At 38.9% G+C, this 15,615-nt stretch overlaps 2 protein-coding genes across 4 annotated transcripts; both read left to right on the top strand.

Moving 5' to 3' along the window:
- The first annotated feature begins 275 nt into the window (after positions 1–275).
- Positions 276–7,141, top strand: SNRPB2 (small nuclear ribonucleoprotein polypeptide B2). 3 transcript variants are annotated; one of them, XM_035553028.2, is made up of 7 exons: positions 276–412; positions 617–727; positions 2,290–2,462; positions 4,230–4,370; positions 5,500–5,553; positions 6,159–6,247; positions 6,760–7,141. In XM_035553028.2, exons 1-7 carry the CDS (start codon positions 310–312, stop codon positions 6,917–6,919), a joined length of 831 nt encoding a protein of 276 aa, XP_035408921.2. In that variant the 5' UTR covers positions 276–309; the 3' UTR covers positions 6,920–7,141. The 3 variants fall into 3 exon arrangements, with proteins under 3 accessions (XP_035408921.2, XP_035408922.2, XP_035408923.1); XM_035553029.2 differs by having other exon boundaries at positions 277–412; positions 617–694; XM_035553030.2 differs by having other exon boundaries at positions 362–391; positions 617–694.
- Positions 7,142–10,091: 2,950 nt separating this feature from the next.
- On the top strand, positions 10,092–15,085 carry OTOR (otoraplin). The gene is made up of 4 exons (XM_035553045.2): positions 10,092–10,240; positions 10,718–10,857; positions 11,449–11,559; positions 14,731–15,085. The coding sequence occupies exons 1-4, from the start codon at positions 10,117–10,119 to the stop codon at positions 14,752–14,754; spliced, it is 399 nt and encodes a 132-aa protein (XP_035408938.1). The 5' UTR covers positions 10,092–10,116; the 3' UTR covers positions 14,755–15,085.
- The last annotated feature ends 530 nt before the right edge of the window (positions 15,086–15,615 follow it).

Raw genomic sequence — 15,615 nt, 5'->3', positions numbered from 1 at the left:
ACTGTTAGCTAATGGATGCTTGTTAAGAGGTGTTTTTAGGTGTTGTTTCTCTTTGTTCTCCACAGCTGCCCCATCACCTAAGTGAGAAGACACGAAAATCACAGTTAGGTTTATTTATTACTCAATCAGAACACAATAAAGGGAGAAGCTGACTGAGGAAGCCCTAATTTCTGTCAGCTTCACCCCACGCTGAAGCAGCCCACAGAGCTCCGCCCCCCCCGCCATCGCTGGCTCTGACGGGCGCCAACATGGCGGCGGCGCCCCGCAACCCGCCTGACAGGCCAGCGGCCGCCTCTCCCCGCCCCGCGCATGGGCCGCTCGGAGCATCGATCGCTCCGGGAGCGGCTGCCCCGCCTGCGCGCGGCGGCGGCGGCCATTTCGGAGCGAGGCGGTGAGGGGCCGGGTGTGGCCGGTGCGTACCGTGCTGGGGGGCCGGGGCGGTAGCGGGGGCTGCGGGAGCCGCCTGGGGCTGGGGCTGCGGCTGCCGCTGCCGCTGCCCTGTGGGACTTGCGCGGCGCCCTCGCGGTGGAGGTGGCGGGGGGCAGCGGGGCGGGGCCGGCTGGTAACGGTTGTAAGGGCTGCGGCCGGTAACGGCTGTGCGTGCGCTCTGTTGTAGGCGCGCTGCGGAGGATGGACATCAGGCCGAACCACACCATTTACATCAACAACATAAACGATAAGATCAAGAAAGAAGGTACCGCTGCTCGGGGAGCGCTGCGGTGGGAAGGTGCATGGTAAAGGTCAGGCCGGGCTGCCAGGGGCTGCCTGCGGCGGTGGGGCTGAGCCCCCGGGACCCTGATGGGCGTCCTGACATGCTTCTGGTGGGCCTCGCCTGTCAGCATCGGTGCCACAACTAACCTGTTGCGCATCCATGCATTGCAGACACTGCCTCACAGCTACTCCAGCTTCCTGTGAACGAATCTCAGCTCCTCAGTGTGCTTTAAAAACCAAATGAAGAATCCCATGCTTTTATCTAACTCTATATTCATTGTATAGAACCATTCATTTCTTAATACTCATGCTTAGCTCATAATCTCAAGTGACAAAGGTAATTTAATTGTAGTTGTTTGGATTGAGTGGCTGGATCGTGCACTGCTCAAATGCTTCTTCTGGGTGCTGCAGAGAATGGTCTGGAAGTGGAAACAGCTTTGCTAATAAAGTGATGTGTCAAGATGGTTCTGTTGAATAAAGTAAATGTTAGGGATTTATTTGTAGCATTTTAAGTGCCCTATAACCTAGTAAGTGTCCATTATTAAATTGTTTGGTTAGAATTTTTAAATACAGTATTTCAAATTACCAATAAAGCCTGCAAATCCCATTTTTAAGTACATTTTTAAAGTTATTTAAAGATAAAAATTTTGATAAGAAAACAAAAAATGCTGATAAAGCAAGCTGTATTCTTGTATTTTACTATGAATCTGTTGCTTTTGGAAGGTATCATACTTCATAAGTTGCTTTAATTGGCTTCCTGTTGATTTTGATTTTTTTTTATATAGATAGAGCTGTGGATGGTCAAGAGCAGCTAGAAAAAGTGATATTGGGCTGGCATTATCAGGTCTCAACAGCAATAACCAAGAGGCAGTGCTCTTATGTAGCTGAAATGTTTCAAGTGTAAGACTTGTCAGTTAGAATAATTATGCAATACAGAGGATATATTTAGCTTAATTGGAGAAGATTAAAGTTTAATTTGACATGTCAGGTGACTTTAAATAGTAAAAATAAATCCGTGGCAACTGCAAGTTACAGTGTGATCATACGAAAATGTATTCATATATAGAATATGAAAAATATTTGATGTGCTTGAAAGAATTGATTAAACAGTTAGAAACTAAGTGTCCAAATTTATTTAGCCTTTGATTAGCTCTTTGCAGTATTCTTAAGTCTTACCTCTTTATTGTTCCATGTGACGGTATTGATTTGCTAATTGGTCTTTGATGGCTGTAATATATCATACTCGAGTGCGTTCGTGTATATATATGTGTGTATATATATGTATACACAAGAATGTGCATTTGTACCCTCCTGTAATTTTTACTTTCTAAGAAAGTTAAAATGCATGGAGGTACAGTTTCTTTGCTAGCTGAATGCTTGTGATGTGAAACCAGGCATTATATGCCAACTTGTAAAAACCGGGCAAATCAACTTGCACTCATTCAGCAGTTCTGACTAAGCTCATATAACTTATTACTGGGGGATCAATGTGGCAGAAATGACCCTAAAGGACAGCAAACTCTCTAGAAGCAGACATTTATATGTAACTGGTTATATTTTTTTTTAACATGCCAACAGAGCTGAAGAGGTCCTTGTATGCATTATTCTCACAGTTTGGTCATGTGGTTGACATTGTGGCTTTGAAGACTATGAAGATGAGAGGACAGGCTTTTGTTATATTTAAAGAACTTGGATCATCTACCAATGCTCTGAGACAACTACAAGGCTTTCCATTTTATGGGAAACCAATGGTAAGTTATTTTGTTTTTTTATATAAAGAAAATGTATCGTGATATGATGCAATGTTTGGGTATTTGCACCTTAAGAATTAGCTGTTGCATGTAATTATGCTGTTATTCAGTGATGTCCTCTCTCGATTAATAGATATATTTATGCAAGCTTGAGGAGAGACTGGAGAGACAGTAGTTAAAGTACAGTGAGGCTGAACTTAGCATTTAGGTGTCTTAAATGATGGCTTTATGTTTTTTTATGGTAGGTTGAAGTTTTCAAGATCTGAAATGCTTCCAGCTTACACATCATGTCTTCTGTTGAACAGATAAAATTCCTGTAGTAATGTTCTTGAAGTTAGGTGCTTTCTGTTGATACAATAATTATTGCTTACTTTAGTTGTTCATAGTTAGACTATGATGCTTCCATTTTGAGGCAACAGGGGGTAGGGTGAAGATCTCTACAGTTTTACTTTCCAGAAATTGGCAGGTGTGGTCAGTAATATCTCTTTTTGAAATTGTTGAATAGTTTTGCTTGTGCATACATCAAATTAGCAAGCCAAATGACCGAATTTCGGTACCGCTTCAGTGATGCAAATGCACTACTGCTCAAGAAAAGCTGATTTAATAATGTACTTGATTACAGGCAGAATGGCACAACAGTTGACACGTTTTTGTTGTTGCCTGCTTGGATAACTACGCATCTCCTAATTCTGCAACTGTATTTGAGGCATGATACATGCAAATGGCCCGCTTGACTTCAGTGATAGATGGATGTATTAATACTGGCTTTCAGCTCATGGCTTTGAGTGTTAAAGATTGCACAGACTGTTGTGTTGCTGAGCTGCAAGCTTGTTTCATTAACACTTTCAGATTATCTAACAAAATCCTTAACGAGGAATTGTGCAAGCTTAGTTCTGTCATTTGCCATTAAAGAGCTTTGTGCTCTGTAAACCTTAATAGGAAATAGCTTATGAAGCCTCAATTTATTTATTAGTTTTTTAGGTATACTTTCCTCTTTAAATACTGACTGCAGCACACATACTACATCTAGCAACATACAAAAGCATAAAAAAATCTTTGACTTGTGTAATTCTGTATTGAGGTAGTCTCCAATAAGTGATAAGACTGTAAATGTGTGCACACGTGTGTGTACACATTTACATATATAATGTTACGCCAGCTGTAAATTTCTAACTGAATCCATTTACCTCCCTGAATTTGGGCGTTGGGATGCCTCTGTCAGAAAAATAATGCAGTTGTGGTGCTGACGCAATTTATGCAATTCAGGTTGAATTAAGGCAAGTACTTCTCTTTTTTTATTTGAGTTTTACTGAACTCATTTTTTCTGCAGAGATCTGAGAAACTACTGTTGAGTCTTAATGCCTAACACCCCCCTTCCTGTCCCCAAATGCTTTAAACCCCTCCGTTTTTTAAATAGCATCTTGTGGCAGTTTGGTTAACTGATGTTATATAGCTTTGTACAGCTGTTACCCTGATAGACATTAAAAAGGTGCTATTAGCTGATTAGAGTTCCGATTCCAATGAGTGAGGTAAAATTAGTAATTTCTTCTCATGAGTGGTCCATCTGAGTTCTTAAGAAGTTCTTTAGGTGTGATCAGAATTAATTATGAGGATTACATACTCTGTATACAACTTATAACAGTATTTTTAATACAAGTTTCTACAAAAATACTGTGTCAGTAGTGCAAGTAGAACACAGTCAACAAAGTTGCTACAATATTTTCAGTATAATAAACAACAAAATGTATTTTTTTTTCTTTTAAAAAGCGTATTCAGTATGCAAAAACAGACTCTGATATCATCTCTAAAATGCGTGGTACTTTTGCTGATAAGGAAAAAAGGAAGGAAAAGAAGAAGGCCAAATCTCTGGAGCAGTCAACAAATGCAGCAAATAAAAAGGTTATCCAGGTAGGCTGTTTTTGTTTTAAAAAACAAGAGGGGGGGCAAGCTATTTAGGTTTTTCTTCTGAAGGCTAATTATTGTCTTTCAGTATTTCCCAGTTCTTTGAATTGTTGTCTGTTGATACCTACTGCTCTCTATCACTCACTAGAAGCCACAGGAGCGAGAGTGATTACATAGTCCTTACTGCTTTTTTATAATTTTTTTCTCATTCCTATTCTCAGATGAAAAAGATATAGGGCAAAAGTACAGTAAACCAAAGTAGAAACTAACGTATTTTTTATTTTTAAAAACAACTAACAAGAGAGATGGCTTTAATGTTAGCTTCAAATGCCCAACCAGCTTTTCCCTTCAATGTTTAAATGCTTATTTGCACTACAGACACTGTAGAATGGCAAATGGGTAAAAAGGAATAAGATTACCCATTTACAATTAGATGGGAAGGAGTTGGCTTGGAATATATCTCCACTAAGGGTTGTCCTGGCATAAACTAATAATGTTTAGTCACGTATGTCCTCAAGTTTAGTAGAAAGCACCAAGGCACAGGGTTTGAATATTGTGTTACCTCACTACTGTTCCTGCTAAGACACAATTAAGGAGAGATCAGAGCGATTATAGAAAACAACTCTTTCCAAGTAGAATATTCAGTTTTCTCACAATTTATTCAAAATCAATGGTTATATACAAATCTCTTAGGAAGAATTAAGTGCTTCTATTGATAATGGTAATAGCTTTAAGCTATCCTTTTTAAACTAGTGTCCTCAGTGGAACATCAGTCTTCTTCCTACTAAATGTATCCTGTGTAGGCCTTCATTTTCAGAACGACTTCTTGTCTTATAAAACTGAATTTTATGATGTGGAGAAGTAGTGATTCTGCTGACATCGCCATTAGTTAAATGTTTTTTTTTCTTTCATTGTCTGGTTTTGGGGTTCAGTGAAATGCATGTGTTTTTGTTTCCCTACAGCAGGTATTTCATAAACAACAAATGTTCATTGGATTAGTGTTTAATAAATCAAAACATAAAACAAAACACACCAGCCTTAACATACTGCTTGAGTTGTATAGGAACATGGTGATGTGTGTTCATATATCTCTAACCAAATATCTTTTAAAAACTATTTTGTATTTACTTGCTAGGGAGCAACACAAAATTCAGCCAGTGCCCCTGGGACTTCACCACAGAATCAGCAGGTAATGCTTGTTTTTGTGACCAAATCTGTTAAAGATTCTGAAGCTTAAAAACTAACAGGGTTTCTTATCAATATATTTCAGTAGAACACTATAGTAAAACCAATGTTTTGTGTGGTTTTTCAGTTGCTCAAAGAAACTCAGTAGTTAAGTTGTCTGTAGATGAACGGAGTATTTATGGTGACCTCCAACTGCTCTACCAGTGAGGGAGCTGTGGAGGGCCTGGGTTCATCACCTCCCCTGCATGTATCTTGGATGGCCTGAATAGTCAAAAATGGCACTACAGGTAGTTGTAAGGCACCTGCTATGGTGGAGTACTGCAGCATCAGCTGTTGAGCTATCGAGTTTAAATAAGATGTCTAAGAAAATACATTAATGTGATTTTTTTGTGGAAACAAGAGACTCTCTAAATTTTTATCACTGTGAGATAGACAGTTTAAAAAAACAGATTTGTCTGCATGTTGCGTGAAGGTATCCTAAAGCCCAACTAGCAGTATTCTGAGTAAAAACTGAGGATGTGTGAGTCTTAGTTCAAATAATAATGCAAATAGATTGCAGAGGAGCGGACAGCTGTGGATAATCTGCTGAGCATTGTTCTGTTGTTGCAGGTGCCTGATAACCCACCGAACTATATCCTTTTCCTTAATAACCTGCCTGAGGAAACAAACGAGATGATGCTGTCCATGTTATTCAATCAGTAAGTTTTGAGTTCTCCTTTGAGTCCTTCTGTTACCTTTATGCTTTCTAAGTTGGCAGGTTGATTTTTAGAAATAAGAGGTTTGAAAGAATTTCAGTTTTCTGTGTTACTGCCAAGATTACAGATGTCAGGTCTGATGTCTTGGTGCAGAAAGCAAGTGCAATTTTCTTTTTTCTTTTGAGTTGCTTTTGATTGTGTAAGTTATCTACTATCAGTCTGCACTGGGTTGGAGTTAGTGACCAATCTGAAAGGCTTTACAATATCAGGAACAGTTTCAAAACTAACTTTAGTTGCTTCTGCATGTGTGCAAGACTGATTGAATTCCTTCCACAGAATGATCCTTAGTTGAGGCATAGTTCTGAGGACTGGACATACAAAAATTCTTCAGTTGAATCTTTTATTAGTAGTAATTGTTATACTAGTAGATGTATATGGTAAGGTCTAAGGCTACTGAAGAGATATAAATTATCAAACCAGGAAATAATATCTGACTCTTTCAATTTCTTTTAAAGGTTTCCTGGATTTAAAGAAGTACGTTTAGTGCCTGGGCGCCATGACATTGCATTTGTGGAGTTTGAAAATGAATGTCAAGCAGGAGCTGCTCGAGACGCTCTCCAAGGATTCAAAATCACTCCGTCTCATGCCATGAAAATCACTTATGCTAAGAAATAACCAGACACTCTTTAAAGGACTTCTTCAGATTGATTTTTTTATCATGATGATACTTTGATCAGCTAGCATGTTCGCTGTTCTCTGCAGAAAAGATAAAGACTGTTGTGTAAAATGGCCACAGCTGTTGGGCCAGTTGCAGGACTTCTGTGGATCTGTTGAATAGTAAAATTTTGTGCTAAAATACTGTTTTTTATAAAATAAATACCGTTGATGCTGTTTTCACACTGTTTTTCCTTGAATTTGTCTTTCCTTGAATCTGTTAGGCTTGCAGGGCCAATTACATCGGTTTAACTACTTTTAAGGTGGCCTTCGTTTTTCAAAAGTGAATGTTGGAAGAATGTTGGAAAAATAGCCATCTCTTCAGAGCAAAAAGCATGAGCAGGAATACTAAATGTAAGCATATTCAGAATGCAACACTCAGTTTTCAGTACCATTATCTTAAGTCTTAAGGCAAGACATTAAGGCATTATCTTTGTCTTAAGACAAAATTACTCTCACTGAAAAGCAACAGATTATCATTAGACTCGTTTTTTTTTTTTTTCTCCAGGTACTGGTAGACATTGATTAGAATTTGATAGCATTGTTCAACTTCTTTGGTTTTGTCTCTGCAGTGATGGCTGGTAATAGAAGCAAGTGTACAGAGGGCCCATAAAAGCTTGTTTTTCCAATCCTCCATTATTTACCAGCAGTTTTAATAAATGGTTTAGGAAGAGCTTTCTTACTCTTTACAAAGACTTTGCTGATATGTCTGACAGATGGGTTTTTCAAAATGCGTGTCCTAATGTGTGTGGTTTGCTGAGGTCTTTTCCATTTGTTTAAAACAGTTAAGGGGCTTGTTGGACATGAAATACACTACATGCAGAGAATTAATCAGATGCAGTATTGGGAGTTATAACTATTATAAATATTTGCATAGAAAAAAAATTGCTTCAAGAGCTGGAGGGCTTTGTTGAGGTGAAGGAGGACCTAGAAAGATATTTTAGGCTAAGAGAATAATGAAATTTACTTAAAGTATTATCATATTTCTGGTGGAACAGTGAGTTTTGCATGATGATGTCTAGAAGCATTTCTATCAGACCTTTGGAGATCCACGTTTGAGAGGAAAAGGTAATGTGTTTGTGCTTGTCATGTTGCACCATTCCTCAATTCTTAAATTCTTTCTCTGTGAGGCCTCTAAATACCCTCTAACTACCCTTTCAAAAATGTAATGGGACAGAATTAGCATGACTTCCTTCACAAGTGGTTCAGGAAAGTATTAGAGTACCTGATGTTAAGACCAGAAACTACAAGGAAGAATGTTCAAATTAGCATAGCAGCTACATTGCAAGCATTGAGGCTTTTTTTGTTTCCAGAGTAAGTAGGTCAACTGGAAAAGGAGGGAGTATGCTGGTGGCTGTGGCTTTCCCTCTGTTACCATGGCTTGATGCAGTCCCTACCTGTGTTGTGTGGGCTTAGTTTTAGCTGCAGAATAGTGTTTTTCTGTTATTCTGAGAAGATTGAGGTTTGACTTAAGACTGTTCTGTGGACAAAGTGCTGTGCCTGATTGCTTTTTATGAAACCTTGCAGTGCTCCATATTTTGGCACGTCCACACAATTTCTGAGCAAGTGCTGTTCCATTGCATCTGAAACTGCTATATGAAACTTTTTTTTGCACAAGATCTGCAAAACAAACAAATTGATCTTTTTTTCAGATGACAGTGAAGGATGATACCCCTTCCAGCAGTCCTGAGTAAAGTCATATTTCCGTATATGCATTTTTCATTCTTTTTAGTGAATTCACAAATTTAGAGCACTTGCAAGGGAAATTCTTTTTTGTACCTGTAAAGAGTAAAAGGGATTATGTTCTGTCATTAACCTTGGGTTTTTTCCTCTTCAATTGCAATTTTGTAGGTATTAATGATGCTGTTCTTGCCTTCCACTATTTCATTTATGTGAGACTCCATTGCATACTGCCACACTCTACCTTGATTCACTTAGAAGGGATTGTGTGGAGCTGTCTGCAAATAAAAAAAAAAAAAGTATGGGAGGTTGGAGGAAGGAGTAATGGGCTGGCAGGTTAGAGGAGAATGTTAAGTCAGTTGTAATATAAGGGTGATGTTAGAAATAGCAAGATGCTCATTTTTTAAAAGATACTGGGTTTATTTGATGACAGTTGTCTGAAAGATGGTACAGCTGGTAGCCCTTCAGGCCTTCTTGTGAATCACAGAGCACTGATGGACTGGAGTGCCATTTGGGGAATTCACACACTTGCTTTTGGTCACTTCTAAGGACTGATCCAAACTAGCTTTTTGTAGCATGACAGCCGTGATGTGAGCAGCTTACAGTCTAGCAACTCAGTTTTTTCTGTGTGTGTGTGCGTGCGTCTATTTTAGTTATAATACTCCTTTCTTTCTCCTTACGTATATGTTACGATGAAATTTTGGTAAGTTAGATCAATTCTGGATGTCCTCTAAGGCATAACAAGCACCTTTAAAGCCGGCTTGTGGGCACGGTATGATTTTAGTGTCTTGCATCTGCAATCTCAACTGAGTTCAACTGCGTAAATAGAAGTGAGATGGCCACTACCCTGGCACAACCTGCGTAGTTTGCTCTTTTTCTGCATCTTCCCATGGAAAATAAATCTTGCCTATACAAGTATGCGATGCTTGAATTTTAGACCACCAATTTAAATGGCTGACTTGCTAAGCCTAATTACTGGGTTATATTTGCATCTACATTTTAGGGTCCTCATAGGGCTTGTCTGTAGGCTGTAACAAGGAAATTTCTGTTGTGGTGAGTTTATGGTCCAGGGAAGACGGTTTGTCAGTGAGTGTTCCTGAGAATAAAGGGCTTAAGGATTTGAAGGGATGTGATTTCCTTTCCTGCTTATCACAGTGCAACTTAATTTTTCATTCTCAGACAATTTTTGCTTGAGGTAAGATTAAGCTTATGGATGACTACAGGAAGGCTTAAGAATGTTTAAGTAATACAGTTGCTCATTGAAATGCTAACCCAGAATGGGTTTGGGAAGGGATTCTGTTTTGTAAGTGGAACCTGAGGCTTTCCTCCTGCCTGCAGCTCCTCCTGTAGCAGTGGAATGTCCCCTTCATCCCTTCCCATTGGCCAGGGATGTTTGTCCAGATGTTTGGTTCTTCCATAAAAGATAACAGATTGCTTGACCCAGTCCACATTTGGGAGGTGCTGCAGCAAAGAAAAAAATGACACAACGTGTTTATTTGGTTATCTTACTTCTGTATCTCAGATTAATGTATCCCCTTGTAACTGGAATTTTTATGGATAAACTTGCCAGCAAGAAGCTGTGTGCTGATGACGACTGTGTCTGTAAGTAATCCTGCTTTAATTGAAATTACAAGAGAATATATTCTGAGAAACAACTGTGGAGATTGGATGCTTGGATGGAGTTTGACAGAAAACTGCTCTGCTTATTTAGCTCATTTCTAAATTGGTTTGTCAATTTAAAGCAATGTGGGAGGATTGATAGAGAACATCGTATCCCATTTTACCGCAAAAAAAAATTTTGGGGGGACCTTTTTCACTTGAGTGAAAGGTAAGTGTTAAGAGGAGGACTGAGATTCCCATTCTGATGAAATACACATTCTTAAGCTGTTACTTTGCTTACCGGAGATGGAAAAATAAGCAGGACAAATTCTTGGCAGACAATAATTTCAGAGTAACCTACTTTTGCCTGTAGAAGTAGTTTTACGTGTGTGCATCCACAGGCATCATATATTTATATTTCTCTTTGTAAAAGTATGTCCTTAAATTCATCCAGCTCATTCTTGATCTTTTTTTTTCTAGACACCATTTCCCTTGTCAGAGCAGAAGAGGATTATAATGCTCCAGACTGCAGATTCATTAATATTAAAAAAGGGCAGTTGATTTATGTTTACTCAAAACTAGTGAAGGAAAAAGAATCTGGAGAATTCTGGGCTGGAAGTGTAAGATGAGATTCTTGTGTCTATGAGCAAACCAGAAGTAGATTAACGTGTACTTTTGTCAATAAATGGATGCTAATGTTGAGCTAGTGTGGGTTTTGAAGTAACAACTTAGTTTTCAAAGTGGGTGTTCAAACTTAAGAAACTGATTGAGGAGTCTTGAGGGCTCTTTTTTTTGATAATGTAATATCTTCAATAACTATACAGTAATTAGGCATTGAACCTTAATGGAGTGTCTCAACAGTTCCTTTCTGTGGGTGCTTGCTGAAACTGTTGAGGAGAAAAACTTCTGTCACAGCTGCTCATACAACTCTTAAATTTAAGGAAAGAAAAGATAAATATCAGCTGTATTTGTATATTATATATTTAAAAAAAAATCCAGATAACCTATAGGTGGTATTACTTTACTCCAAAAATGCATGCCTACACTGGAAGTTAATTGTTCATTTAATGTGCTGGTTAATTGGAGAACTAAGATATCCAAAACCAGAGTAAGAAGCACTGTTAGTAACTGCTTCTGACTAAATTATAAACTAGCTTAAACCAGATGAGGATGGTTGTAAGGTACCTAATTATGCATCTCCTTGCTTGAAGGTTTATGGAGAACAGTATGAAGACCATATGGGGACAGTTGGTTATTTCCCTAGCAGTTTAGTCTCAGAACAACATGTCTATCAAGAAGCAAATAAGACAGTTCCTACAACGGTAAGGAATTTGCAAAAGCCCAGCTGGCTGCATAATTATACTTGGCTGTGTAATGCTAATTTGCTGTAAAAACAAATCATAATTGTGGCAGTTGATTGTAGCATGTCACAGATGCTTAGGGATGCAATCTTTGGGCCTTTATACAGGCAAATAGCCTCAATAAAATCCTAACATAAGCTCTGATATTGTAGACATCACAAATGCTGCATTGAGGCCTTGATTCTATTAGAGTTCCTATTGATTTGAATGGTACTGCTTCAATGCCACATCAGCCTGTTACCCAAGCTTCTTGCAATGCGTTGCAAATGTTTTTCTTTTTTGGAATCTGGACATTGTGCTGCATATTTTACTAACGTGTACAAGCCCACTTTCTATTAATTGTGCACATTGATTGCCATTTTCATAGAAAACTTTAATTTTACCTTCCTGAACATCTCCCACTTCAGTGAGAGGAGGTCCCTGGTAACCAACCGCATGTGAAAACTCACTTTTCCATTCTTCATTCAGAAAGATGTATTTTTTAGTTCTTGTTTTTATAGTAGCAGTGTCACTTGGGTTAAAATGTTGGATGCAACTTAAAGAATTAAAACTTTGTGTTCAGAGTACGGTATGTGTATGAGAAGAGTATGCTTGCTGTCTGATAGCAGAAGTTATTAGTACATGTAACAAAAAGTTGAATTGCAAAGCCATTGGAAACATGTCTTTAAGTAGGCTGCTCTTCTGAAAGAATGGTTCTCCCTGATTGTGTACAGTAGTATGTCATATAGCAGACAATTCTCAATTTTACTGAAGATCTGAAACACATTCCACAGAAGAGTGGAAGAGGAGGGTCCTTTCTCAAAGGCTGCTGTGGTCTGACTTATAAGTAACATTACTGGTAACCTACATCTGTGCTTAAAACAAACTGAATGGTAAGTTTCCAATAACTACCTTCATTAATATTGAATACTTAGTTACATTCTATTTTGAAGTGTACAGCAAAACACAATGATTAGTGCGTCAGTCTTGAAATCATGTATGGAGTCTTTAATCCTAGCTGTGGATTATTAGGTGGGTTTCATTAACACAGGAAATAAGTGAAATGAAGAACTTAGTTTCACGTTAATAGTTGCTAGGATTTGCATTATTAATGTCAGACAACTTTTATATGAGCAAATGCAAATCTTGAAATAAGTGATTGCTTTTCTTGACACTATATTAGAGTATTCTGAATTTGGCCCAGAAGCATTGTAGCAATTAGTCACAGAACATGAAAGAATGACTAAAATATGTTTCTAAGCTCTTTACTCAACAATGTGACAGCCAGTCTGCTGAATGGCAAGCTGAATTGGAAGCACAGGCAGGTTAAAGTGATGTCTTAGCTTGCAGGCTGGCTGAGGGTCCAGAATGGGACGTTGCCAGGCTGCAATGCAGAACTTTAATTGGCAAGTAGTTCTGCATCCAACCCTCCTGCAGAACTAAGGACACTGAGCTTCACAGTCATTTCACCTTTATTTCACATTCTTGCTGTGCAGGAACTTTGTGACAAAAACTTGTTGTAGCAGTTCTTTTCCTTGTTCCCCTGTTCTCAGTTGTATGTTGCAAACATGACCTTAAAGGGTCTGACTCCAAAATTACATTTAAAACTTTCTATAGCACACCTTGACCAATCTGTACTGGCAACACTACTTGCTCCAGAAGTATCCTTTAAAAATTACTGTTTTATACAAGAGCTAGTGTTGCACAGCTCTTATATGCCTGTAATGCCACCAGCCTGCCATTTGCAAGTCAGTAGCCAGTCTTTTGTGCTTGCAGCTCTGTAACCGTTCAATTACAGAGCTATCGGCAATAATTCAACGTTAAGCTGTTGGCAATATTTTCCCTTGCTTTCCTGGTCTTGGACCTGTGAAGCCGAGGGCTGTTGCTACCATGGGTTCTCTCAGGAAATGGTTACCAGTGGTATGAGAACCATCTTCTCCAGCCACTATTTTTCCTACTCCTATTTTTCCTACTCCTTTACTGTATTGTTTCGTTTACACTGGGGCACCTGATGATGGCCAAAGCTTAATGATCAATCAGCATGCACCTGCCTGATAACAGCACTGAGTAAGCCAGGAGATTGAAGGGGGACCTGCTGCAGTGGAGAGGAGCACAAAAGAGGACATTAGCACGGGGGTCCTCATGTATCTGTCTCTTTTTTTTTCTTCCCCAAAAAAGTAACTTGTCACAGCTAGAGTCAATGTATGCCATCAGCTACAGACCCTCCTAATAAATTCTTGGGCTTGTGAACTTCCATCAGCATCCTTTTTGCAGTGTTAGGTAATCCATGCCTATTGGTGGTTGTTTCAAGTGACAAGTCTTGGAAGATGTTTTTCCCAGTGCTGCTACTTCTGAATTGCACTGAATACAACAGACTCAATACAATAGACTGTGTACTACAAAGTGGTGTTGGATTGCCTGCCTTCCCTCAATCACTTAAAATTGGCCATTTGCTAGCTAAGATGAAAGTACTTTTATTACCAGTAAGCATCTGCTCTGAAACAGCTCCCTGTCTTCTGCTTCCAGGGGACAGGTACATGTGATAGGCTGATCTAATGTATATGTTGCTCAGTTTCAGCACCATGAGGTGATAATTCTCTACAGTAGAATCAAGATGAGATTTACATGGCTATGTAAAATGCTAGCAGAAAGCTAGATGAAAGCAATATGCTGTGAAAATGTATTGCTTGCTGGAAGTTTTCAAGAAAAAAAAAAGGCATTTATTTTCTTAGTTGGATTTCTCTGGAGGAAGTGTAACAGCCTTAGTCTGTTTAGGGTGTCCTTTTCATGTATGATTAGGAATAGTTAAGGATAAGGGGTTACATACAACTCTTAATAAATCCAAGTATGGATGTGGGAATACAAAACAAAAAGATAAAGGAATCGTTTGAAATAAGAAACAACATGGTATTGCCTAATTCACTTTAAAGATTTATGGCAGGAACAAATCATCCCAACTACATAAAAGGAGTTGAAAGGGAAAAAAAAGACTTTTTTCTCCAGAATTCTGTGAAGTTAATTTATAGAGAACATACTTTGAGTATATAACAGTGTATTCAGTGTTTGCATCTACTTATCTACCTTTGGGGGATGATAAAAGAATGTTAATCCTTCCATAATATCAAAAGATCTTTCCTTTTAACTCTTTTTCAGGACATTGATTTCTTCTGCGAATAGTGCTGAAGATGGCTAGGTTATCTCTAGGGTGCTACAAGAAAAGCTGACAAAGAAACATGGACCCCCTCACTGAACATATGTATTTTTTTAATAGATGTTTATAAGATAAGTAGTGTTTCAAATGCAAAAGTTGATTCAAAGGGAGTTATTTGGGGTAGGAGGAATGGTCTCATACAGGACTTATTCTTTAGATATTTTTTTTACCTGCATATTCTTTGCTTGTTAATAAACCTAATAGCCTTTGAATTATTGTATGTCTGAGTGGCATAAATATGCTATATATAAAATGGGATGTGCTATCTTGACCTGCATTTTCCCAACATAACCTTATACTATGTATTAAATAAACATTAAAAATATGTGCTGTTGTTGAGCCATTTGTTAATCATTTTTGTTGCAAGCGCTATCCTCTGCTGGAGAAACTGATAGAAACTAAAGGTGGCCTTTACTGTGTCTAGAACAGTATGTTACCAGTCCAGGGTGTTAATAGAGGGCCTGCTCAAGCTGGAACGATGGCTCTGGGCTGCAGGATGGTCTGGGACTGCCCAGGGCCTCCTGCCACCTGAAGGGAGCAACGGTGCCCTGAATGTCTCACGTTTCTTCTCACCACACTAAGCAGTGAGGTAGAAAACCTTGCTGCCTCCCTAAATGTTAAACACACAAGCAGTGTTCTTACTGTGAGAACGGGAGGAGGCATCCTGCTGCTCCCTGTCTGTCTCTCCCAGTCTTATTGCCAGGGCCAGGCTGGCTGTCACGGACAGCCTCGCTGCTGGAACTGGGTGAAGTCGGAGCAAATCGTGGTTTAATTTTTACAAACAAGCATGTTAATGGTGCTACAGAAGAGGGGTACACCCTCTGTGG

Source organism: Cygnus atratus, chromosome 3 (assembly GCF_013377495.2).
Source record: "Cygnus atratus isolate AKBS03 ecotype Queensland, Australia chromosome 3, CAtr_DNAZoo_HiC_assembly, whole genome shotgun sequence".
NCBI lineage: Eukaryota > Metazoa > Chordata > Aves > Anseriformes > Anatidae > Cygnus > Cygnus atratus.
This window is presented reverse-complemented; position numbering and strand designations above follow the sequence as displayed.